The 26,308-nt window shown below is 48.0% G+C and overlaps 1 protein-coding gene across 2 annotated transcripts in view; it reads left to right on the top strand.

Moving 5' to 3' along the window:
* The window catches only part of LOC142585830 (uncharacterized), a 339,390-nt gene that overhangs the window by 297,582 nt on the left and 15,500 nt on the right, over positions 1-26,308 (top strand). The window contains exons 9-17 of one of the 2 annotated variants that reach the window (XM_075696858.1): positions 1,677-1,798; positions 9,527-9,565; positions 10,970-11,013; positions 13,502-13,609; positions 21,247-21,600; positions 23,279-23,374; positions 23,486-23,587; positions 23,672-23,788; positions 25,501-25,675. In XM_075696858.1, the coding sequence (XP_075552973.1) occupies positions 1,677-1,798; positions 9,527-9,565; positions 10,970-11,013; positions 13,502-13,609; positions 21,247-21,600; positions 23,279-23,374; positions 23,486-23,587; positions 23,672-23,788; positions 25,501-25,675 (1,157 nt within the window). Of the gene's footprint in view, positions 1-1,676; positions 1,799-9,523; positions 9,566-10,969; positions 11,014-13,501; positions 13,610-21,246; positions 21,601-23,278; positions 23,375-23,485; positions 23,588-23,671; positions 23,789-25,500; positions 25,676-26,308 lie in introns of both variants that reach the window. The other variant, XM_075696857.1, reaches the window with a different exon arrangement.

Below are 26,308 nucleotides of genomic sequence, written 5' to 3'. Positions count from 1 at the left end.
TACGGCGTGTCGTCTGTGCATAGTTCTTGTGTTTGTTTTCTAAGCTTTCAACGACTGTATCGTAGCATGGCTATGTAAGCGCATGCGAAATTGGGCTCCGATTCCGTAATCAGCTGTATAGCTTATATTTTCTTCGGATCCGCGTCGCGTGTTTTTTTCGGGGCTATCATTAGCCGCTCAATGCGCCTTGTTCGTAGCGGTTCCACGGTGCCTTTTGATACCACGCAAGTCCGGTGATCTCTCTCTCTCTCTCTCTCTCTCTCTCTCTCTCTCTCTCTCTCTCTCTCTCTCTCTCTCTCTCTCTCTCTCTCTCAACTCGCTACCGCCGTTCAGGCACGATTTTGACTCGCTACCGCCATTCATGCACAATTTTGTTATCCATAAACTTTACTGGTCGGGCATACAAATAATCGCATCCTATCAGTGCTTTGATGACTGGTGCTTCTACTGAAGCGGCCTGGCATGTAACGTGCGCCACTCTAACCGAATTTCGCATATTTGTCACTTATTGTAGACATCCTACGCGTGCTACAGTGCGATAGAACTGTCTCTCTCTTCGCCCACTCCCCTCTTCTTTTAATCCATTATACCCGGTCTCCACTGCGGGATAGCAGACGGGACGTCCGTCTGGTTAATCTCACTCCCTTTTCTCGTCTCTCTCTCTCTCTGGCTTCTGAAATACCTCAGGTCGCATTTTGAGAGAGACGATGAACTATAAGAACACGAAATTGATGACCAACTATCAGTGACTCTAGGTTTAAATCACTTTGTAGAATAGTAGCCGCTATACTGAGGGAAATGCAATATTTAATGGATGCTGGATATATTCGCCTGACCACTCACCTAGCATGCTACTGTAGATGACAATGGAGTAGGGAGAGATGACCTGCTCGTCTGACTACACAGTACAAATGCACACAACACAATCTGGTCAGCATCAATTAGTGAAATAACCATTAGATCAAGTTTGAGAGCCTCCAGTCAACGCAAGCTGCAGAGCGCCTAGAAAAACGCGTAAATAGTAATAGCCCCACTTGAAATTTGCAGTTGCTGCCCTGACGAAGACCAGCCTCCTTGTCGAAAGGTTGTCTTCGCTCGCTGTAGTGGCGCAGTGTCGCACTGCCAAATCCAAAGGCGAGGGATCAGATCCCCAGCCGATGCAGCCGCACTTCGGTGGAGGCGAAATGCAAGAAACACCCGCGTACCGTCGATTTGGTGCACGTTTAAGAACACCCGGTGGTCAAAATTAATCTGGAATACCCCGCTAGGGCGTGCCGCACAATCATATCGTGGTTGCGGCAGGAAAAAATCCAGAATTTAATTTAATCGTTTAGAGTTATCTTCAGCGACATCCCATGCCGCTGAAGACATCGCATGTCGCTGAATCTCTTCAAGCCTCCATCTTCCCGTGAACTACTGTGTTGTTCGGATTACTTTCAATTATGTCACTTCAAAAACAATGAGGCGCCGTTACGCGATCGAACCATGTTCTTCGAAGTTAGCGGAACCGTTTGAAATGATGTGGATATATCATTTTAAACCGTACCACGGAGTATGGCGTAGCTATTCAGCAGTTCGTTGTCCACATCCTCGATAACGCTGTCAAGGTATCCGAAACAAATGCGCGCAATCGCTGTTTCTTATATCGTTGTTGTTAACTCTCTTCCATCTCGCAGCGACCAGAACACGCAGAAGACGCGAAGGCGAAGCTCGATCGTGGTGATCCCGCCGATGCAGATCTGCCCGGGGGACCTGCTCGTCTACAGCAAAGTTCTCACGCACAGAAACAACCTCTTAGGTAAGCGCATCACGGCGACGACGTATACGGAATGAAGGGGCGCCGCCGGGTAGCAGCATGTTATCCATGAAAGGGGAAAACAAGCACGAAAACAGTGACGAATGCAAGACGACATGGCGAGTGTTCGTCGTGTCGGATTTCTCGTTTCTTATTTTTTTCCTCTTCTGTTTTTCTTTTTCTGAACACGTGCCAATTCGCCCAACAGCTTACTTTCCTAAGGTAGCACAATACCTATACTCACTGCATAGACTACACATGACTACACGGTCATGTCTTAATATTATGCTGTTGCATCAAAACAACATTAAAGAGACCCGCTAAAGAAGTTTAGAATAGTTCATCTCCCTCTCTCTCTCCCTTATTTTGCTTTTTTTGCTTGAGATTGGCCCTTTAGGCATCAAAAGTTTGCTACACGTGGTTGCAAGGCCATGTCTACCGTATTAAGTTATAAGAGCGGCAATGTGATCTACGAGTCCACATGAACAAGTCCGGCGACAGGTCGGGACGAAGACCTACATGGCGCAGGTGACGTCTGCGGCCGTTTTGCGGCACAACACACGTCCAGATTATGCGAAAGTGTTTACATTTTTTCGGGCAAAAAAAAATATTCATTGTTAGCAGGAAAGACATGAAGGCCAAACACTCCCTTCTCCTTTAATGTCGCGCCTCCGATCGCGGCATTGACGATGCCAGCGGGATGTCATATATCCTATAACATTTCTCCGTACTTGCACAGGCCATTCTTAAGCAGCAAGAGTCCCAGGCTGAGTTCGAACTCGGCTTCAAACGCACCGTAATCATTGTTGCTAAACATTTATTAACCCAGAAAAGACGCTGTCAAAACCCATGATGTGCCGTTAAGAATGACGTATTAGGTGTTCCAGATGCGTAGCCTGCTAATCCATGCCAACTTCGTTGGGCCAGTTTTATCAATTTAAAACATGGGTAGATTAGTCCCTTCAGACGGCACCCGTGTGTTTTAAACCTTTTCTGCTAGTTTTATTTATCTTTTATTACTGCCAAATCAATGGCTTGCTTCGTACGCAACGCCAACGATGCCTCTATGTAAATGCAGTTTCATAAACTATGTTCTTCAATATCTGTTATCCGACCGACGGCACAATTAATTAAGCTCGAGCCAGCTCGCGGCTTAAGCTGAGATTAGCAACCCTTGCATCGAATGTACTCGCAGTATGTATTGTCAAACCTTGATGAAAAAAAAAGGAACATTAAGCAGCGTGTTCACAAATACTAAGTGCAGTGCAGAAATGCCGATCGCAGATGAGCGTAGGTGGGCCCACCCACTCACTTTTAGTCGAACTGGGAAGTCATCTCAACGATCGCTCAGAACTACGAAAAACGCAATAACTTGTTGCATAAGGCCATTGCGTACAGTGTACGCGTAGGAGCGAAGAGACCAGGCGGTATGACCGTTGCCCGGGCTTCACTGCAAGGCGCATAACGCGCGTCGCGTGGTAAAAATGACGCTTACGAAACCCAATTGGACGTTCCGCAAACATCGAATTCTCTCCGCTGTCTATACGGGCACACGCAATGCAGGCGCCAGCGAGAGAGAAGCCTGCGATACGGCACCTTAATTGAAGCACGCCTTGCTTGGTTTCCCTGGTTTCCCCACTCGAACGAGCAGTAAAATGCGGGATTTCTCTCATCAGACAACCGCTGAAGCAACTTGAATTTGATTTTTGGGGGGTTGCCGAAACCCATATTCTAGTAACTGTTAGAAGCAAAATACCTAATAGTTTTAAATATTTAATAACTTCTACGCCAAGATTATGCATACCATTTATCTCTTCGACGAAAACAAGAAAACGCAATTATGTGAATCGCATTTGTAGGACCATTAATTAATCTTAAGCGCATGCATGCAGTGTAACGTCAGCTCTTACAGTTTGTGCGGAATTGTTATTTCGTTTACTCGAGCTTCTGAAAACGTTCTAATTACAAATTATTGGTTGATTTCAGAGCCACTTATGATGCATAAATTGCGTCCGCTCTAAACGCTCTAACGGATGCGAAATACAATATTGTGATATATGCATAGTTTCGTTGCCAAGTCACAGAGCTGAGCCTCGGCAACTTCATGCTTCAATTTCTTGGTCTTTCGACCATCTGCAATATCTGTAAAACAGTCGAGGACCTCTATTTAATGAAAGATAAATTAATATAAATAAATTAAGCTAAACAAATAAATAAATAAATTGGTGCCAACGGTCCCTATAGAGCTTGCGCTTCTTAAATGCTAATTTCATTCTGGTCGATCCTGGGCTTGTCGGATAAGAGGATTTATTTGTTTCGCAGCTCTTGCTCATTGAATAAGGTGGGACCCAGCTAAACGTCTTTCTTTATTTTTTTTTTAATTCGAGAGTTCTAGACTCGCCAAGCTGCTAGATATGTACGCCTCCTTCGCGCCGTTACAGGTACAGACAATGACAACGCTTGTCTGCTTATTTCCTTTTGTATGCGCTGTAAATCGTATTAACGGATATATCGGCGTTGTAACGCTGCATCGCCCCTTTGCCTTTCTTCATCACACTTTTCACTTTGCTGTAACTAACTATTCTTATCAGGTAAGTACCAGGTTTTAATCAACTCTTGCAAAGTATGATCTAACTCACCAACGCTATAGGTCCAGATGAGGTCTTTACACAGCCTGTTGCTTCTATGGAGGTCGGGAAAAGCGGGGGGACAGGTCTCGTGGCATGTGTTGAAGGTCGTCCTGATCACAACCCGTCTTGCAATTGGAGTTGAATCCTACCGAAACCTCGTGTGGTGTTTCAGCAGACGGCTTCTATAGGAACGCTGGCTGGTCGCTAAATGGTCGCTGCATCACACTAGTGACCCGTGGTGATAGCTGCAGGCGAGTTCAGCTCGGCGATATAAACCGACAACTGCTACGCATTTGCGTCTCTTACAATGTCTCAGAGGCACCTCACCAAGCGTTCGGCAAACCGGTGTCACTCGGAAATAGGCGGAGGGGACTCGAGTTCCTCGTGGTTATGACGAACCGTTCACGAAACACACACGCGATTTGTCCGCCTTGTGCACGTTTTGAATACAATGCGTTAACCGCCCAGCGCGGTGACATCTGCACGCCCGGGGAAAAAAGGTTGAACGTCGCCTACTTCGTTTCGCTTAAAGAAAAAGCGTACGAAGTGTACACCACAGCACCGAAAAGTCTGCTCAGCCTGGTTCCACGTCACCGACTTCACTTGCGTAGATCCAGCTGCAAGCGCCAGCATACGGGCAGTGGGTCACCATAAGAAATGCGCGTCGTCTGCTGCTTAAGTCGTTTTAAGCCACCGCCGCTATCAGAACGAGTAGCTCGTCTGCTGCAAAGCCAGGCGCTGATTATGCTGCGTCATCACAAGTCAGGCTCTCCGTAGTCAGGCATGCCGATCGGATGCTCCCGTGAGCCCCTGACGCGGGTCAGCGTTGGTGAAAATTCCCAATCAGGTAGCATACACGAGCCTAGGAAGGCCAGGAGTCGCGGCCACGTGGTGGTTGTTTTAGCGCGCTATGTGGCTCAACTTCGAATCACGGAAACTCAGTGATGACGCAGCGCATGTGAGCACTTCTGCTCACGCGTACCAGGCGTCGGAATAAGACCGTTCTGGGCGTCTCATCCTTCGTTATGATAGAAAAAATGGACTGCTGTGGACGTATGCTTCAAATTACGCACGTTTCTATATTTCACTGCTGGTACAAATGGTTATGAACGGACTGTACGGATCGTATAGTGTCGGTAATAACAAGTCTGAGCACTACACAGTCGTGAGTGATATGAAACACCGAATTCATAAAAACACAGAACGATTGCTCGCGATTTGTGAATTCGAACATCTTTTTTTACTTAGAGATACGACCTAAAGGATGTGACAATGTACCCCCTTTAGGTCGTACCTTGCTACACGACAATAATCGTCGTCTGTCTTGCTTGCGTTTTCTTTCTTGAAAACGCTGCGCTCGCTACGTTCCTGCCGAAAATGCTCTGTCATGCTGATAACGCGCATGCCGTTCGTGATTTGTAAGTACCGGCTCGCAGAGTTAAAGAAAGTAAATTCGGGCAAGACAGATGACGATTATTGTTGTCAAGCAAGATACGACCCAAACGGTGTAATTTTAACAGTGTGTACAGAAGGTCCCACGTAACCTTAACCAAACGTTATAAGTATGCAAATGTCACGTAGCTGGACAGAACAGAGGTAATGTTTGCCATTGTTTGGAGATACTTAAAGTGTTTCTTTGTTTTTTTTTTCATTCCGTCTATAGTTACACAATTAGTCTTAATCAAATAATCAACTTCTGAAATATTGTAATTAGATGAAAGGTGTCAAGGAGAATATTGTAGACCGACATGAAAAACTCCCGATACAGCTTTCTGTTGCTCAACACGTGCTACATAAAAGTGTATTTCCGAGCGTGAAAGAAACCCGCAAATGCACACAGAATTGGTGCCCGACTGGCCGCTCGAGGCACTTTGCTAGTTCTTGTGTAGCATGTATTGAGGAACAGAAAGCTGTATCGGGAGCTTTTCATCTCGCTTGTGGGGATGTGCCACTCTCACGCGTCCCCTGATATGTTGTTTTCCCGCATAGCTCCCGTCTCCTGTAATCCGCCTTCGCCGCGTGGCCTGATGCCCGCGGCAGTCGGTCTGGTTGAAGCGCAGTACGAGAGATGGCGCGAGTGTTGCGCTGCTAACACTACCTAACGGCGGGGTTACTTGGGCGCGGAAAGGAGAAGGCCCTTCCTCTTTGGTTCGGGTTCAGCAAGCGGCGCGGACGTTCCGCGCGTGCGCCGATCCATGCTTCTGCAAGACCGTCTCGCGAGGGCTCGTTCGAACGCGCCACCGTTCGCGTGACCGCGTACGCGCGAACGACCAGGCGTTGGTGTCCAGCGTGGGGCGAACATAATCGCTCGTTATGCGGTCGCGATGAGTCGGACTTCCTAGATTTGTCGCGCGCCCATCGGCATGTTTTGTGGATAGCAACTCGGCTAGCAGGCATTGATCTATGACAGGTGCAATAAATGCCCTTGTGATTGTTTGCACTACTGTGTTGTCGGTCCTTCGTCCCAAAAGCACGGGTGAGAAGCCTACATGCTGTACAATTTTCTCATTGACACTTTTCATTTAATTATAATATATGAGAAGTTATTAATTGCTTTAGACTAATTATGTAACTAGACGGAATGCAAGAAATATAGTTTGAGTATCTCCAAGCGACGGCAAACAACATTAGCTTGGTTTGGTCCAGCTACGTGGCATTCGCATATTTTTAATCTTTGGCTAACGTTATGTAAGACACCCTGCATATATAGACGGTCGTTGCCACTGCGCCAACGTAGCGTGTTCTACTTACAGGTATCCACTCCGCATAGATTCTCAGACCATATTAGGTGACAGCACTAGGCTCAGCTCTGTCGATGTTGCCACTTCATAATTGCAGAAAAAAGAACAAACCGCACAATCCCGGAAGTTCTTGAGAAAATGAACACAGTTCACAAAAACGCACCGTCTGCGCGCGGACAAGCCCGTTGTTTAAAAGAAGAAAAAAAAATGGCAGTGACTTAGCTCGTCTATGCCAGGATATACGTAGCGAAAGCTAAGGCATAGCATGGTTAGCCGCATGGTTAGCCTTGATTAATCTTGATTGCACGTCCAGGTTAGTCTGGTTGTCTACCTATGTTGCGGCCTTTAGTCAGTCGTTCGGCGCGCTGTTTGTCTGTTTCCTGGGCGATTAGTTTCATCTTGATCTCGTTCCGATGTCGATTGCAGGCCTCCTCCTGCTTATCAGAATTGTCGCCGTCCATACTGCCCCCTCAACTGTGGTTGCGGCGCACGCGAGTTCTCCTTTTCAATCCTCCGACATGTTATCAGGCATGCGACGCAGCTGGCAGCGGCGAAGTCGCAATTTCGCGGTCAGTAAAGCTTTCGCTTTAAAACAAAATAAGGTATTGTAAGCACTGTGCCCTTAAGCGCGTCTATTCGTTGGCTGTGCGAGTCTCGGCTCCGATGGCACCCTTGGCGCCACGGACTCCCAGGATTCATGACACTCTGTTCGCTCGTAAGGAAGTTCGGAGCGCAGTGGATGTCACGTAACATGAATCAGCAAATGCAAGTTTTCATTGCGATAGCAATTATATAGACACTATAGACGCATTTCTGCCGACGCCGTCACCGTGAGGTTCCGTATGAGTGAAAGCGTGTGAGAGTGAGCCGGCGGACGCGGTTCAATCTCGCGTGCGCGAGCGAGGAACGCGGCCTGTATGCGTGCACTCTCCTATCGCGCGCGAGGCAGGGGGTCAGGCGAGGGAGGAGGGTGCATTCTTCTCCGGCGGCTGCTAGGGCGCCTCGATGTCCTCCTCGCCCTCCGCTCCGTACAGAGTGGAGACAACCTCGGCGTTTACTACGGCGTTGACCACGCGAATCGCGGACGCCGTAGTAGACGCCTTTGGCGCGCGGTATAGGGACGCATTGCCGGCGCTCGTGTGTGTTGAAAGCGATCTGCGACGTGGACAAAGTGCGCGCCCGCGCGGGCCTCGTCTGCAAAACGATGTGCGATGTTTCCAGAGTGCGCGTAGTGCCGATAGCTTCGTATCAGGTGTGCTTTCGACGTTTCGTTCGCGTTGAAGCGACAGATGCATGGAGGTCAATTGGCTCGCGGCTTCTGCCGCGATTCCTAACTCCAGCGTTTTCACAGACAGTTTCCGCTGTCATCGAGCGAAATGCGTTCATGTTTACCTGTGCGCGCGTAACACCATGCTGGTTAATTTAGTTAAAACATGTTGACGGGCTAGTTGGTTTGAGTCCATGATAGAATGTGTAAGCACGACTGAACAAGGACGTAGAAAGAAGCAGGCACACAAAGACAGCGCTGTCTCTGTGTGTCTGTTTCTTTCTACATCCTCGTGAGTGAAGTTTACACATACTATCATTGATAAATTAGTTAGTAAACGAATGTTTACGAGATTATACGGCCGATAAAACTACTATCCTTACTTCGTACAGCTTGTTCCTATGGGTGGGCAGCGCAACCCGGACGAAGGACAAGAGGAAGTACACAATACGAGCGCAGACTAACAACTGGTTTATGCTGCCCACCCATAGGAACATGTTCAGTCACCAACTCGCCCAGCTTGCCTTGTTAATTCGTACAGCTATCTACTAATTTGCTATCACAATAGGTGCTTCGCCTTTCGGGCGGAAGTGCGAATTTTTTATTTTATTTTTAACTCAACGACACTGTGATTGAACATTGCTAACATCACTAACGGAACAAGACAAAAAAAACTTCGTCGTGCGTACTTTTCATTGTTATTTGAGAACTCTTAACTTACACCAAGCAACTCGTCCAGTATTCAGCAATACCCGCAATATTCTCTTTTTATCTGGGCTCGTGGAACGAATAGAAAAGAAAACTTTTTTTTCTAGCTGCAAATCAAGCCAGCGTGGTCTTTCAGTCTGCTACTGCCAAGAATAGGTCAAAAAATGGCCGACTTTCTTCGGTACGATTTGGCGTTAGATATTACATAGTGCTTTAATTTTTAAAACAACAGTTAATCCCCAAACGTTTCTATACAAAGTTCGCGTGCTACAGGCAAAATGGGAAGACATTAAAAGGAGAGAATAATCTTGCTCTGGGGGCCTAATACCGTTTCTTTCTCTCTCTTTCTCTGCCCTTTTTTTTTTTCCTTCAACCACTGCAGCAGATATCGACGGCTCAACCCAGTGCCTTGCAGTTTCAGAAGGTATGAACTCCTGTTTCCTTACTTTGCTAACAGAAAGCACGGGCCACAAGGTACAGAACAAACACGACGTTCTGTTTGCCGAGCGCTGCTGAACAGCGCGCGTCTCGAACAAAGATCGCCGATCGCGCGCCCCTGAGAGATTCTCGCGTCTGCCTCGTGCTTTATTTAAGCATCGCAAAATCACCCGAGAGCAGCAAAAAAGTACTGTTTCAAGTTTACTTGCGTTGGTCGTTCAGTTCGTCGTTGAGTTCGTCGCACAGTTACTGGTTTTTTACACTCTAAAACATTATGGAATGCAGGCAGCACCGCTGTGCTGGGGTAACCTTCTTGTCCCTCACTCACTGCCATTTCTCGCGAGTTCTCGTTCTCCCCGATGGAGCGCGTTATCTTGCGCCCAATCAGACTTTTCTCGAAGATAGAGTAAATGACATTGTATAATATAAATCTGTACCTTCAGTGTAAGTAATACCTTATGTTTTGCGCTGATTTTGCAAGTCTGATACCCTTCGCTTTCACCATCACCGGAGTAAACGAGACCAAAGATGGCCATATTCGAGAGAATATGGCATATGCCAGTTAATTAATTACTTTTTTAGGTTTCTCCGTCAACGTTGAAAAAATGCATTTGTCAGACCAATAGGACATGACACAGGACGTGAAACAAGCAACGCGCGTAACTGTTACAGCATATATGTATAAAGAATTCTAATGACGCTATAAAAAATTACCTCAGTTAGAACCAACTGCACAATTCCTAATGAATAGCAATGTTCCCAAAGTACAATAATATACAATTTACAAACAACCCGAGGCATCAGGAACAGATGCATTGTAACGAAATTAACGATGCTAATGCTTGAAGCAGTGCTCAAAACGTCTTGCTTCGCAACATTTGTAATGCATGTATAGATTACACATCTTGTGTAACGTACCATGTATAATAAGAATTACGACTACACTAAACGTCGCTGAGCACCTATACTGAGAATTAACTTCAGGTCTTAATATCTGATCTCCCAGCCACCGAAACAAGCTTATCTATGAAAATTGTCAAATGACGAAGATAACGCTTTTCTCGGATGAACGTTCTAGTCCTTCTTTTTTCCCTCAAACAAACATTCATGTGTGAGATTGAGTGTGCAACCACCGCGATAAAGAAACATTAAATAGTTTAGTCCACGTTTCATATCGAAATCCCACAAGAGTTCCGTTACTTTGTATAAAGCCTATACAAGAGAAACTTCAAAATGTGCGGCAGTTTGTATTCGCGTCGTGTATAGTGATCTCGCACGCGCTTCTTCACCAATCATATTTGCCGCTGCGAACGCTATGGCCGATGTTATTTTGTTTTGTTTTTATTTTCTTTGTGTACTTATCTCAGTTCGTCTTCCATCTGTTCCGCAGATTCAACAAGAAAAGCTAAAAATACCTGGTCTCTGTTACGGCTGGTAGGTATCCGGACCTCGTGCGTCATGACTGGCATGCTCTTGTTCCATTAATTGCGAGATTATCTCGCGCCGACGTCTTTGTGCTCATGTTTTGCCCTAACGAAAATAATCAATTAGCATCATCTGCAAGGCTTTAACAAAGCGCTCCTCGAAGATTATCGTATATATATGGATGTTCGCTGGGAGACACTGCTAACGTTTTAAATGCAAATGTCGCGTGAATATTGCCCCAGTGTCCTGCCGACTAATATATCGCCGAGTCTGTCCCTGCTCATTCATTATGATTTCATTATTTAATGCGATAGTAGTTAATTAACTGTCCATTTTCTAGATACGCTATAACGAATTGAGCGTAAGATTGCTCAGGAACTGTTTGAGGCAGTTCTCATTCATGTTGCGGCCTCGCGTCTGAAGCCCACGTTTGGGCTATGAGAACTGCAGGTTAATTTCGGCCACCGTGGGAGTCCACCCACTCGCAGTACTCATCCGCTTTCTGTTCCTCCGCCAACGGAACACGGCTACCGCGATGAGTATTGAACAAGAGACGTCATGCTGGGCAGCACTACGACACAGCCGCTGAGCCTTTTCAGGCGGTCACTACAAATGACAACGGAGCATGTGCAGTCAGCACTGCATCGTGCAGTTTGGTCGCAGTATACATTGCCATTCGGGCTGTTGACCCCGGCATAATATATGTATCGTCGGTCTAAGCCTAAACACTGCAAGACTTCCTTCTAGAATAGCTTTGCTATCAATACTTATGAGAAATCCAGACAATAGCCCAGTTTTGTTCGAGATGGTAGCAGATGGTACAAGATGGTACCGCTTCATACCGACTTCAGTCAGTACGTTGTAATCATTGGAAAAGGCGTGCTTGGGCGTTCAGCACCACTGCATTTCTGCGCTCAAATAAAATTGAATTGAATCAAGGGAGCAAAACCATGAATTCTTAAGGGCAAAACTGTGCTCATCTGTCGTGTCAGAATGTGCGTCTTGAATGCATGCGTGTTCTGTGTGTTGCATGAGTGTTTGTTACTTCATCGTAACAGCATCGTAACGTCTGGCAAAGACTCCACTGGCTGTCACGTGGGCTCTGTGCCAGAGGCTAGGATGCATTCGCGCTCCTACCGTCTTTCAAGCACCTTACGACAGCGATTCCACAAGCATATTTACGCGGTTCACGCGACATCACACCAGACTCTTCCACAACTGATCTTCATAAATCCATCTTACTCTATCATATTCATGTTCACATCTGCTTACAAGAGCGCTGTAAACGTCGGCTTTAAATAGAATATCTCCGCTACAACAGCCTGACTCAGTTACAACTCCTAATTAATTATAGGCCATAAATTATTCTGAATTCTGTTACCACGCTTCGTTGCATTTGTTGAATATTTTAACTACAGTTGAAGTCCTTTTGTTTCCTGTAGCTATCATGATATCCGCGTACTTTCGCCTTAGGTTTGCTATTCCGTCTGTTTCGGGTGCTAGAAGTGCAACCATTTTCGCTCAAACGCAGGTAGCTATACTATATCTTGGTTACTGTTTTATTATCATGCGAAACCTAAAATGAGCGTATCAGTTCCGCTTCGGCTGTAGTCTCGATGCACTATTCGACTATGTGGCTACATATCTGCTCCTTTTGAGAAGATGCAGAACAGCAATAATCACAATTTCGAAATTACCTTACCTAAACGAACCATAGCATCACAACAGTGCATGCTTGCTGATGTTATTTTCCTGACCAGTCAGAGTCAATCACTACTTGCCGTGAATGTCGTAGAAACACAGTTCCGCGTAACAATGTAATGCCATCGCTTGGAGATTGTTGTTCTCATGGCAGGATACTCTGAACAGAGCGCACTCGAGTTTTCTTTTCATCTCCACGTATATTTGCGGTTTATTGCAAATCTACACGCACCAGTCTGTCTCCTCTTTTTCTCTTAGAGTAGTAGTACATCAAGGATTATAGAGGGGCACTCGTCACCGTCTTGCTAATGAGTCCAAGCAGGTATCACCGCAATCACCTCACACTTTTTTTCAACGCGCCGTTTTCGGTTCGTCATATCAGCCGTGCATGACACACGGACTGACCAACCATCGTGCCGGAGCGAGTCGCCACTGCCTGCAATGATCACGTCTCCCTTCTCTCTCTCTCCCCTTGAGCGAAGCGCCACTACCGCCCGCTGCCGCTGCTGCCGCCGCCGCAAGCTGCCGTGTGAAGCCTGCTTCCGGCGCCGTCCCTGCTTCTTCTTCTTGATCTACTACGCTGCCTGCCGTAGTGGTCCCTCGGTGGGCCAAGAGCACACGCATGCACGACCCCGGCCGGTGCCCTCTCTTTATCTCCTGCTCCCGAACCGCTCCTGCCCGCTCCTCTCTCTTAAGATCCTCCCCCACGGCCTGCCTGCCTTCTCTGCATGCTTGGCGGCGCGCGCGAGCGGTGCGTGCTAAGAGCCGCCTCCTGTCCGTCCACATGTGTGTCCAGTTTGACAGGGCCAACAGGGCCAAGACCGAGTGCCTTGGCGGACTCGAAGAGGTCCTCAGCACGCTCAGGCCGTCCGAGTTCTGCGACGAGCAGCTCGCCAAGTACAAGGCAAGTGACGATCAATCTTTTTTTTTTTTTTTTGCTTCTTCTTCTTTATCTCTTCATGTGTGACCACGTGCTTCCGTTGTCGACCAAGAGGCTGATGCTCGGCATATGACGCAGGAGACACATAGTATAACACTATGCCTGTGATTTCGCGTACGAGAGGTTATACCGGCAACTGCATCCAAGAACTTCTCAACAAGTTCCATCAGTTACCGACGGTCGCAACAGACGTGTCGCGCGTCGTAATGGATGCCGCGCCGTCCCGTGTGTCTTCCGCTTTGGTGAATAAGTCCGCAAAAGCACGCGAAAAATGCCACGCGACTAGTCACGAGGTATTTTTAACGCGAGAGCGTTAAGTGCCCCGTGTCGCAATAAATCCGGCATCGGTGTCCGGCATCCCGCGTCCAGCACCCCGCGTCCAGCCTCCAGCATCGGCCGTCGCCTCGGCAAAAAGAATTTCGAACCAAATTTGAAACCACGAATACCCAACAACTTCTCTACCACAAAAGTTGCTCATACATTGTCTTTCATTCTTTACAAAGTTATTCCTCGGAATTTTGAGAACGGCAGCCCAAAAACAAATGTAATGAAAAAAAAACAGCGACAGTGCATGTCCTTTATGCGGCTCTTCTCAGACTGAAATATTATAAGTTCGAAACAATAACAGGAAATCGACCCACGCAAGAGGCCTCGTTTCCTCCAGAAAGCTCGCCTTCGTGCATAGCGTTCGCAGCCAGCGTTTCCCGGCAAACGTTACGTTTACGTAAGCTGCAGTTGCCGGGAAGCATGAAAAGCAGTAAGGGGTCTTAGAACGCTATCGGCGCTCCACTCTTAAAGGCGAAACTCCATCCTCCATTTCTTTTTTCTTTTTTGTCCGCCGAGTTAATAGGGTGGGCTTCACCCTGCCTACTGCTCTGCCACAAGCCCTTGAGCTATGGCGGCGTCGTCGGCCCGCTGGACTGACCACAGTTGGTCTTCTGAGGCTGAACTAAGCAGCAGAGGACACCAATGCGCGCGGACGGTTTCGCTGGAGGGTGCCTCCCCGTTGCTACTCTTTAGCCCATTCCATTCCCAGAGCATATGCTCAAAGCTGCCCCTGGGCTACACAAGTTACTTTCGCTTGTCTTGTATACATCTGGATAAATTATATTCCACATTACTGGGTATCGTAGAGATTTAATTAACAAGAAAATGCATAATTTTAAAGTAATCTTCAACGATGACGCCTCCCTACCTGGAAATTAAATCAGAGAAAAGGTTATGACTTTCCATCTCTTAGAGAGAGAGAGAAAATGATAAATGAAAGGTAGGGAGGTTAACCAGGACTGAGCCCGGTTGGCTACCCTACATTGGGGAAAGGGAAAGGGGGACGGAAAGATTAAAAGAAGAGAAAGTCCACTGGAGATATCAGTCGGTCACTCAGTCCGGATCACAGACGCTGACTCAATCCGGTCGCTTTCAAATATCGCAGCAGCGCTTTTGTGGCCTTCTGTAGCTGCAATATGCGAGGCCATGGTCCCAAGATCTTCTTCAAGGTGAACGGCTTTCCATCTAGCTGATTGAGAGCTGTGCAGAGGTCTTGCCTTTCATTTTCAAAAGATGGGCAGTAGCACAGTAGGTGTTCTATGGTTTCCTCGACACCGCAGGCATTGCACTCAGCGCTATCAGCCATTCCAATCAGAAATGCATAAGCATTGGTGAATGCGACGCCCAAACGTAAGCGGCACAGCACTACTTCCTCATTTTGCGGAAGACCTGGTAACAGCCGCAGTTGCATAGAGGGATCGAGGGAATGCAAGCGATGTTGAGTGAATTCAGGTGTGTGCCACTTCTCCAATGTCAAAGAGTGTGCCAGCTTGCCTAAGTGTTGGGCTGCGTCGGTCCGCGATAAAGGTACAGAAACAAGGGTTGCTCCTTCGTGTGCTTTTCTAACAGCTTCGTCAGCGAGGTCGTTGCCGGAGATACCGCAATGACCAGGCAGCCAGAAACACGACGTCTTGTCCTTTCGCGATCATGTGATGGTGCATTTCTCGTATCTCCGACGCGAGTTGTTCACATGACCCGCGATGAAGAGATGCCAGAAGACATTGTAAGGCCGCCTTCGAATCGCAGAAGGCGGCCCACCGATTAGCCGGTTGGTTATTAATATAATCAACGGCACCTCGCAGGGCAACAAGGCCCGAACCGGTCGATTTTGTCAAGTGAGAAATCTTGTATCGGGTGCTTAGTGATCGTGATGGTATAACCACTGCGCTGGTGGAGCTGGTCTGAGTGGAAGAGCCATCCGCATATATGTGGACTCGATCAAAGTAGAAAGTGTGCAAACAATCCAGAGCTGCTTGCTTCAAGGCCAAGGTAGGCAGGTCGGTCTTCTTTCTTATCCCTGGAACCGTAAGACGCACTTGAGGTTGTTTTAAACACCACAAAGCTGAGGTTGAACGTGCTGAGGGTGTGAAACCCGATGGTAAGAAGGCACGATGGATGCTGACCTTGTTGGAGAAGGACGCCTGTGGTCGTCGTTCTGGCAGGCACGCAAGAAAGCTTGACTGCATCCGTGAAACATGACGAACATGGGCCCTAAGCGTTTCGGTGCTAATGTAAGTCGTGATCGGATGGTCTTGAGCCATTATAATGGTTCCAGCTGTTGAGGCGCTGCGCGAAGGCCTAGGCAAACACGTAGTGTCTGCGCCTGCAGGCTCTGTAGTTCTCGAAGATTTGACTTGCATGTTTTAGCAAGCATGGGGGAGCTATAGCGTAGGAATCCGATGAAAAGTGCTCGATATAACCGTAGCATGGAGCCCACTGACGATCCCCATGTTTTGCCGGCGATGAACTAGGAGACGTGAACAATAGATGTGAGCTTCTTCTTTAAGAGTCCCGGTCTACAATGACGCCCAAAAACCGGTGATTTCTCTTGCAGGAGATAGGCTGACCAGTGATGCATACTAGATAAGGAGTCATCGCTTTTCCCGTAAAAGCTACTAACGCACATTTTTCTGCTGAGATGGTAAGGCCTTGTGTGTGAAGGTAGTCAGATGCATGTGTTGCTGCTTTCTGTAGCCGTGCGCGAACCTGCTGGCGAGTGACCGCTGATGTCCAGGTGCAGATTTCGTCGGCGTAGGTTGAAAAACTCACTGTTTCCGGTAGGGATTCGGCCAGCCCAATAAGCGCGAGGTTGAAAAGAATAGGGCTTAGAACACCGCCTTGGGGAACGCCTCGGCATATGTAGTGGTCGGTAGTCAGACCATCTTCCGTACGTACGAACAAGGACCTTTGTGTCAAGTAGTTTCTGATCCATCGATATACTGCCCTCCTAGTTCAATTGTCAAAAGTGCGTCTAGAACGGTTTGATTGGAAACGTTGTCGTAAGCGCCTTTCACGTCAAGAAAGAGTGCTACTGATAATCGCTTCCGAGATTTTTGTTGTTCCACAGATGATACTAGATCGATGAAACTGTCAGTCGATGAACGACCGCGTCGAAATCCCGCTATAGAGTCAGGGTAAATTTTGTGGTGTTCAAGGTACCATTCGAGACGCATGAGGATCATACGTTCCATGAGCTTCCCGACGCAGCTGGCAAGAGCTATATAGGCCGATAGGATGCCACTTCGAGCGGTGACTTTCCTGCTTTCAGAAGCGGTACCAGGCGGCTGCGTTTCCATTCCTGTGGGACGACACCATCTTGCCATGAACTATTAAAAAGGCTGAGGAGTTCTCTTCGTGCTTCTCTGCCTAGGTGGCGCAAAGCAGTATATGTTATGTCATCGGGCCCTGGTGAAGACGAACACCTGCATAGCGCCATAACAGCTTCTAACTCTTCCACAGAGAATGGAGCGTCCATACTTGCATCTCGTGGGCCGGGGATGTTGCCTAGAGCCATGTCAGGGACTAAAACTGTGCCGCCGGCGACGTTCGCACAAAATTCCTCTGCGACGTCTATCTCACGGCGGTTTTGATAGAGAGCAAGGGCGTTGAATGGGTGTCGTTGCTGGGGACTTGAGCAAACACCCCGTAGGGTACGCCTCACACGGGAAAATGGCTTGCGGGTGTCTAGTGAGTCGCAAAAACATTTCCATCTTTGATCCACTAGCTTATCCATTCGGCGTTTGATCTTCTTTTGCATGCGCCGAGCTTCTCTGAGGTCAAGAATTGACTTCGTGCGCCTGTACCTCCTTTCAGCTCGGCGACGTAGTGCACGAAGCCTTTCCAATTCAATGTCATTCTCTGTACGCTTTGATGGATGTGTGAAGCAGCGTGTACAATCTTGCATACCGTCTGCAATTATGTCTTCTAATCTGCGTGCAATATGTGTCTTGCATGTGTCTTCTACGCGATCTTGAAAGACTGACCAGTCGATTTGGCGAGAGACAACCGGTAATGCGGCGTCTAGTCCATCGATTCTCACATAGGTCGGAATATGATCACTTCCATGGGTTTCAATATCAGTGAACCACTGCACGCTCAAAGTGAGGCAACGTGACACCAAAGTCAAGTCAAGGCAGCTGCTGTGCGCAGTTCCTCGCAGAAATGTCGGGCTTCCGTCATTTAGAAGACACAGGTTGTGGCCTGATGCAAAGGATATTAGTGACCTGCCCCTCGAATTTATCCTGGAGCTTCCCCATATGTGGTGGTGAGCGTTGAAGTCCCCTGTTATTATCCAAGGACCGGGAGTAGCAGCCATAATATCTTCCAGTCTTTTTCTATCAAACTGACTTGTTGGGGAAAGGTAGACGCCAATAAGAGTAAAAGACAGCTTCTTCTTTTTCACAGTAACACAGACGTATTGGTTACCGTCGTGTGGCGCTGCGTGTTGGGAAAAATACGTAATTTTCTTGCGAATGTAAACCAGAACCTTACTACTACGGACACACGTGTTTGAAACAAAAGATTCATATCCCGATAGTCTTATGAAGGCTGATAAGTTCGGTTCACAGATGACCAGTATAGGAAAATGATTTTCAAATACGAACTGTCAAAAATCCGAAATACGGGACCTCAGGCCTCTCGCATTCCATTGGAATATGGAGGCACTTCTCGCATCATCCCGGAACGATCGTTCTTGCTGTCGATGAGCCATGGTTCTGCTGTAGAAGTTCTTAAGCACTGTACTTCTGAAGGCTCGCCAGAACCGGACTGATGGCATCCAGTACTTGCAATGCACTTCGAGCTGTTGGTGTCTGTAGCTTGTCCAGAAGAACACGAATATCACTCACCAGAGAGCTGCTCATAACAGCAATTTGTTGATCTTGGTCCACCAGTTTATCAGGAACAGACGAAGTGTCCCCTGCTGTAGAAGTATCATATCGATCAGTAGAGGCATGCAGCCTCGGGAGTGCAGGCCACGCGTCAGCAGCCGTGCTGTTCTATGCACCTTTCTCCTTTGAGCTCACTGCGTTTGGGCTGGGCGGAAGAGTGGGTGGTAATATACGTGTGTGGCGTTCTGCAGAGGCTTTGGAAGCTCTTGATCGACGTCGGCAACGTGCTCGTCGTCGCTTAATAGATGCTGCTGCTTCTCGGTGAGACGAGTGGTCTCTAACCATTTTCTTCAATATTTGCATTTCCTTTCGAATCAAAGGGCATTCCTTCGAAGATGCATCGTGAGGGCCGCTGCAGTTTGTGCAATTCAGCACACTGGCCTCGCACGTGTTTGTGGTGTGGGGCCCAGTGCAGCGAGAACAGATGGTAGTGTTATTGCACACACTACTCACATGGCCAAGCTTCATGCATTTCCAGCACTGCAGCGATTTTGGTATAAAGGGGCGAACTGCGTGTCGGAAGTAACCCACTTTTACATGCGATGGGAGGGATTCGCCCTTAAATATGATCTTCACACACCGTGACGTGCCGAGACGAAACGCGTTTGTGATGATGGTGTTTTCCGTAGCTGGCTTGATTAAGATTGACAGATCGGAGTCGACAATGGTCTCGTCAACATCGTAAATTACGCCAGTACGGACTTGTTTGCCTAGCGGAATATAAGGGCGGACTTTCATCCCGCCAAGTTCCGTGACCTTGCGCAAGGAATCCAACGCAGCAGCGTGTTCTACGTCAATCGCTAGCACGTTCTTACGGGTGTTCACTCTGATGTCTTTGATTTCATTTGGAACCAGCGCCTCTAGATGTGAAGACACGGCTTGCCTGTTGAGGCGTCTCAGGTTGCCAGTGGCGAGAACTGACGAGAACAGGATGGTGAGCTCCTCGGTATCCCGCGAAGATCTCACGGTGGAGTCACTCGAATTCGATGATGCGCTGAGAAATCTTCGCTTTGCTTTACGACTCCGCACCAGCTCGAAGGTGTCGTCACAAGAATCTTCACTGCTGACATAGTACTGCATGGTGTCGTCGCTGTCAGTGTCGCTCTCGGTGCCGTTGCGCTTCCTGGAGGCAGCCGCCGCGGGCACTGCCGAGTCCGGCGGACGCACGTGAGGCTCCATCTCCATCGCAGTTAAGGAGGAAATAGCAGTTCACTGGCAAAGTCTAAGAAATTCACAAAATGAGTAGAGCTGGAAGAGCCGGCGTTCTGCCTGAAAGACACTTCGTCTTCTTCCTCCACCTCTTAAATATGTACGTTGAATGTGCACGTACATTTAAAACGATATGTATATAATTTTATCCAAGCTCAGCTCTCTAACAAGGAACAAGGAGGAGCGCCACTTTTGTTGGGAGAGAGAATTCTTGAGGCGCCTAACGTGCTTCTGTCAGCCGTGCTCCAGGGCAAGCCAAGAAGGCTGGTAGGGCTGGCGGCACAAGGCTGGCGACTTGATGCCCGGTGTCTTCCCGCGCACCCATTATTCGAGGTCACGTGACCTGCCGAGCTTTGGAGGTGCGGCACATTTGAAATGGTGAAAGAAACGGCAGCACGGAACGTTCGCTTTGCATGGAACAAGCACGCACGCTCCCTGCAGCCGGCGTTCAACACGCCAGCGTTGTAAGTGCGAGTACTCGCGAGTATCGAGCGAACTGTTGATGTGTGTATGTGTGGTCGCTCGATACAACGCCTACATAGTAACAAGATTGGAATTTTTGCTCCCATAATACGACGGTCGTTGCATTACACTTCTACATTACATTACTTCGTACATTAGTTTAATACTTTGCTATTGCTGTCAATACTTCGACTTTTCGGTAAAGCAGCGACTTTTTTTCTTGACACTAGCTTCTCTTTCCTTTTTGTTTGCTTGCGCACTGACATGCCGTTGTTCTTGGGCCATCTGACCATAATGAAGTAGGGGCAAATATTTCGTTATAACCACCATTCGCTATAACCTTATAAGTGTTCATACTGAGCAGCCACGCATATTTCAGTTATTTTTTTTCCAACGACACCTCGTCTATGCTATTATACGTATGTTCTGGAGCTACGCCGCAGACGCGGATGACGCGTGTCCGTGCAACCCGAATTAATATATGCGCTTGCGGCTTAAGGAACCGAGTAACTCGTCAGAAGTGGCTGCCGTGCTAAATAACGCCGGAACGAAGTTTAAGAACGGTGAAATCGGTCATTTATATTCAGGAAGTTGGCCTCTCCTAACAAAAATAAGTTGAAGAAACTTTCTCTGGGCGAGCAAGGAGGTACATAAGAGAACGCGCGTAAGACAAGCGGCCACTGCACTAGACACGGTGACGTAACGTCCGCGCAGGGCATGACGTGGGACTCCTTCGTGGCGTCGCTGAAGAAGCGCGACGCCGGCAGCGACGACGAGGACGAGGACGAGTCGAGCAGCGGGGGCGCCGGCTCTCCCAGGAGCGGCGCCGCGTCGTCTTCGGCGGCTGCCGCCTCGTCTACGATCGCTGCCCCCGAAGGGCCGGGGGGCCTGTCGGTGCCCGGCGAAGCGGACCGCGGCAGCCCGACGGGAGAGGCGCTGCAGAGCCAGTTCCTGCGCACCATCAACCAGACCATCCAGAAGAACGAGGCCAAGAAGAAGGAGGCACTGTGGGAACTTTTCCAGAGCGAGTGCAACTTCCTCGAGGACCACCTCATGGTCCTCAAGAATGTACGTGCCTTACGAACGCGCGTCCCCTGGCAGTGTGTAGTCCCGCGAAGGCTGGACTGCACATTGCCAGCGATCAGCCGGTCGGTCGCTCAGCGCGGCGTTCTGAGTAAGGAGGAGGGCGCGCCCATTGGTCGCTACTAATCCTTCCGGCAAGCTCCCATTCAGTCGGCGTAGCGAGGACAATGACAATTAGCGAACAAAGGAGAAACCTTTCTTCTGATTCTCAATTATGGTTGGCTAAACGAGACTGGCAGCTTTCGCTGCAGTGCACGGAGTTGCTCAGACGGAGTATAGGAGGCAAGCTCGACAAAAAGGTTACTGTAAATGCCAGAACCGGTGGCACGGTGCCCGATCTCGGAGACAACGGTAGGAGCCAGCGTTTCGACACGAGGAGTTCTTCGTCAGGTCTTCGTCCCCTTGTCGAAACGTTGGCTCCAGCTTAAGTCACGCGTTATTCGATCGCAGTTGTTCACTTGCAGGTCTCCGTATACCCGCCACGATATAGCTTCGTGGCTATGTCGTTGCGTGCTGCTGAGGTCGCTGGTACGATTTCGCTGGCCGCATTTCGATGAGTGCGGAATGCAAAAACGTTCGTGTACTTAATCTCAGGTGCCAGTTAAAGAAGCTCAGAGGGTCAAAATTAATTCAGGGACCTATACTACGACGCGTATCATAATCCGATAGCCGTTTTGAAACAAAACTAAATAATTTTCTCCAAGTCACCGTCTTCCCGTGACCATCAGTATTGTTTGGACTATTAGACACCAGAAACTTAAATACGTAGACAGACCTCTGGTGTCAGAGCCAACATTTGGTGCTTGCGACACGCGCACAGTAGAGTACGTGTGACTTTGGGGTACAGTTGTTTAATCTTAGAAAGCGGGGACACAGCGCAGAAAGGAAACATATTGAGACAAGGAAATTTCGACGTGGCACGAATGCTGTGTCATGTGCTTCTTCGTGTCCATCGAAGTTTATTGAACTGTTCCCCTGCTTTCACAAGAAACGGACCATGACCGATATCGATGTTCTTACGTAGAATAACCGAGTGTTGTTCATTCTTTTTTTCGGGCAGATGCAAGTTTGTTTTTTACCCTTAGTTCCTTTTGTATAAATACACCGACGTGGATTTGGACGATAACTTTACTGCTATTATAGCTTGAGATTAATGCTTAAGCCAACGTCAGGCTATATTAGCAGTAAAATTATCGTTCAAATCCACGCCGGTGTATTTGTTCATGTCTCCCGGAGGCCTGTAGTAGCTAGCTGTACTTGAAATAGCCAACGCCCCGTCGAACAACGATAACTGTGCGGACATGCGTGATCAGCAAGATGCGCACATAGCACAACAAACAAGATCGACGTCCTCTGCTGATTTGCCTCGACAGCGGAAATATTCGCGCCTTAGGTGCAAACATGCCATCAATACGCACTCGTGTCACGTTTGGGACCACGTACACAATCACAACTAGGCTCGGAGAGGACGGGTGTATATAGACAAGTGTCGGGGGTGGAATGGACAGGGATGGGATGGAAGGAGAGAAACTACCGTATTCACAAGCATATAACAGTACCAGCGCGCATACTGGACAGGCCCGAAAGTGTACATATTGATGTCATGTTTGCGTCCGTCACTTTATCTGCAGCACACGGGCATGTATGCTTCCACCATTTGCAGGTGTTCATGGAACCACTGAAGAAGATCCAAGTGGAGGGATACGCCATGTTCGCCGAGCCGGAGGTGCTCTTCGGAAACCTCGATGAACTTTGTTGCGTAAGTTGCGCCCCATTTTTCTGCGCATACATACCTTCGGTAAGCGTAGGAGGTATGCCTTAAGTGTTGGCAACAGTCTTCACTATAGCGTGCTTTGTCCCGTGCTTTTAGGTCACCTACGCCTTCTGTAGAGAGTTTATCAACTTTATCCTGGCCAGCCACAACTCTGGGGAGTTTAGCACGACAGACGTCCTTATTAGACTTTTCAAGAAGGTAAAGTGCTTTTCGTGGCTTTTCTCGTTTATTTGTATCAGTGTTTCTCCCATAAACAACGGGATGCCCATCCCTTGTCAACAGAGCACAAAGGCAGCGGCCCTGAGGCAAGCCTACCACAGATACACGCTCAACTACATAAATGCGCTCAACTACTTGGAGACGCTCAGGAGGCAAGTGGAATTCAACGAGTTTGAAAAGGCAAGTCTCTCTCTAATATCTGTGAGAGCTGCATGTATACAGCGATTGGTGTTCAGAGGTGGAAAAAACATGGAGCGTAGTCATATGAGAACTGATAGACGCTTAGCCGCTTCCCTGTACCTCGTCTTGTCGTTTGTTTCGCGCAGATTTGTCGCCACTGATCAAGGGGTCTTGACACACAACGCAAACCTGCGCAACCCTTATATTCTGTGGTGGCTATCGAAATTTGAGATTCGCTCAGTGTACCAGTAATTCCGACAGAGCACGTTGCGTTATCAAAGAGTGCGCCTATACGTGTGTACAGGGTGTCCCAACTACCATGCACCAAGAATTAAAAATATGCAAATGCCACGTAGCTGGACAGAATCAGTGTAACGTGGTTTCCCGTCGCTTGGAGATACTCAGATTATTTTTTTTACATTCCGCCTAGTTCCATAATTCGTCTTAATCAATTAATAAACTTCTCAGATATTATAATTAGATGAAAAATGTCAACGAGAAAGTATTAGAGAACATGAAAAACTCCCGATACAACATTCCGTTACTCAATATACGTGCTACATAAAAGTGTTTTTCGAGCGTGAAAGGAGCCCGCAAATGCACGCCAAGTGCCTCGAGCGGCCAGTCGCGCGGCAATTTTGCCTGCATTCGAGGGCTTCTTTCACGCTCGGAAAACATTTTTATGTAGCACGTATAGAGCAACAGAAAGCTGTATCGGGAGCTTTTCATGTTCTCTACAATTTTCTCGTTGACATTTTTCATCCAATTATAATATCTGAGAAGTTTATTAATTAAGACGAATTATGGAACTACACGGAATGCAAAAAAAAATAATCTCAGTATCTCCAAGCGACGGGAAACAACGTCACCTTGGTTCTGTCCAGTTACATGGCATTTGCGTATTTTTAAATCTTGGTGCATGATAGTCGGGACACCCTGTATGTAGAATGTTTTGCGCTGCAAGCTTTCCGGACATAAATAGACTTGCTCAGTTGGAGTTTTTGAGAATATGTTGAAATGGGACCTGGATTTCAATGTGTCGAGCACCTAACGGAATGAACCTCAAGAAAGGTTACATAGACTTCATTCGCTTTAAATAAAAGCCTCTTGTAACGGCCAAAGAAGCAGAGCTCCAAGTCGCTGCTCGCTTTCGCTAAGCATGCCAACTGAGGTATTTTCATTTTCTATCTTTCACGTGCGTGCAGCTTACAGCCTTTGCTAAAAGTATACAGGCCGTAAGGCGCATGACCTACGGTACTAGTGCTTTAACGTTGATGACGAGTTTTCATTCACCGTCTCGCGTGAATTGAATAAAAATAATTACGGTGCGAAGGCACACGAAAGATTTAAAGGGCTATCATCTGCTTGTCATGAAATACTGAAAGTCCAGCCCCTAAATGACTTCCTTTACAGAAAGTATGAACCAATAACAATCGGTACGGCATCGGAGTCATTGCACGTGCGCGACGCCGCCTCCGAGGCTTCTGCGCATGCGCGACTGCGCGACAGCACCGATCACTCTTGCATACACCGTATTACCATTTCTCGCGGAAGCTGCACTGCTCTAGCCATGGTCAACAGCACTCGCAATGCTTTGTTTTAAATGCACTGTTCTAGATAGCACATCGGTTGGAATGTGGCACTTCGACATGCCGCCGTAATCCGCGTGTATACTAAATGAACCCACTTAAGTGTACGCGTCGCGATCGCAGTGGTGCGCCCGGGACCCACGCTGCAAGAAGCTCCAGCTGACCGACCTGCTGGTGTCGCCGGTACAGCACATCATGCGCGTCCCTCTCATCCTCAAGGACATCGAGATGCGAACCGAGGACATGGAGGAGCGGGACTGCATCACAGCCATCCTCGAGACTGAGGAGAACTCGCTCCGTGAGCCTAGCAATCAGTTTTGCTTGCGACGCCATTTTCGCCTGTGACATTGACGTTCTAGTGAAAGGAACACTAAAGAAAACTACCAACCGCGATAGAAAGGGAGGAGGAAAAAGGTCATGCAAAGGCAGGGAAGTTAATCAGAGGTAGTTCCGGGTCGGTACGGGGGGAGGGGAGAAGGTGATAGAATAAGAGAGAAGCCTGAAAAATGAGATGTGCGTACACAACCAAGGATAGCGATTAGACAGCGTTCTCAAGAGTCTATCTCAACTTTTGAAGACCTGTGGCAGCGCAGTTATACTCTTCTACGAAGAAGTCATTGAAAACACCGACCCAAACCTTCTGTTTTGGCCTACGTTACCAGACTATAGGTCTAGGTTACTAGACTAGTAACGTTGGTTTCGGGAGCGGACAACACAGTTATACTGGCAATTGCGGAAAAAAAAATGCAGCGGCGATTTAGCGGCAAACGAAAGAGAAATGGCTTTAGCATGACGTCGCACCTCTCTGGGGACCCAGGTCCGCGATTTAACCCGCATTCACCTCATTACAAAGGGTTGCCCAGGAGCTCATTTGCCACACGTCCTGACTCTTCGAGGAGCGAAGTGCAACTGACGGTTGGTCCGGAGCCGA

This window comes from Dermacentor variabilis, chromosome 6 (genome assembly GCF_050947875.1).
Source record: "Dermacentor variabilis isolate Ectoservices chromosome 6, ASM5094787v1, whole genome shotgun sequence".
Lineage (NCBI taxonomy): Eukaryota > Metazoa > Arthropoda > Arachnida > Ixodida > Ixodidae > Dermacentor > Dermacentor variabilis.
The sequence above is the reverse complement of the archived record's forward strand: the minus strand, read 5'-3'. Positions and strand labels throughout refer to the sequence as shown.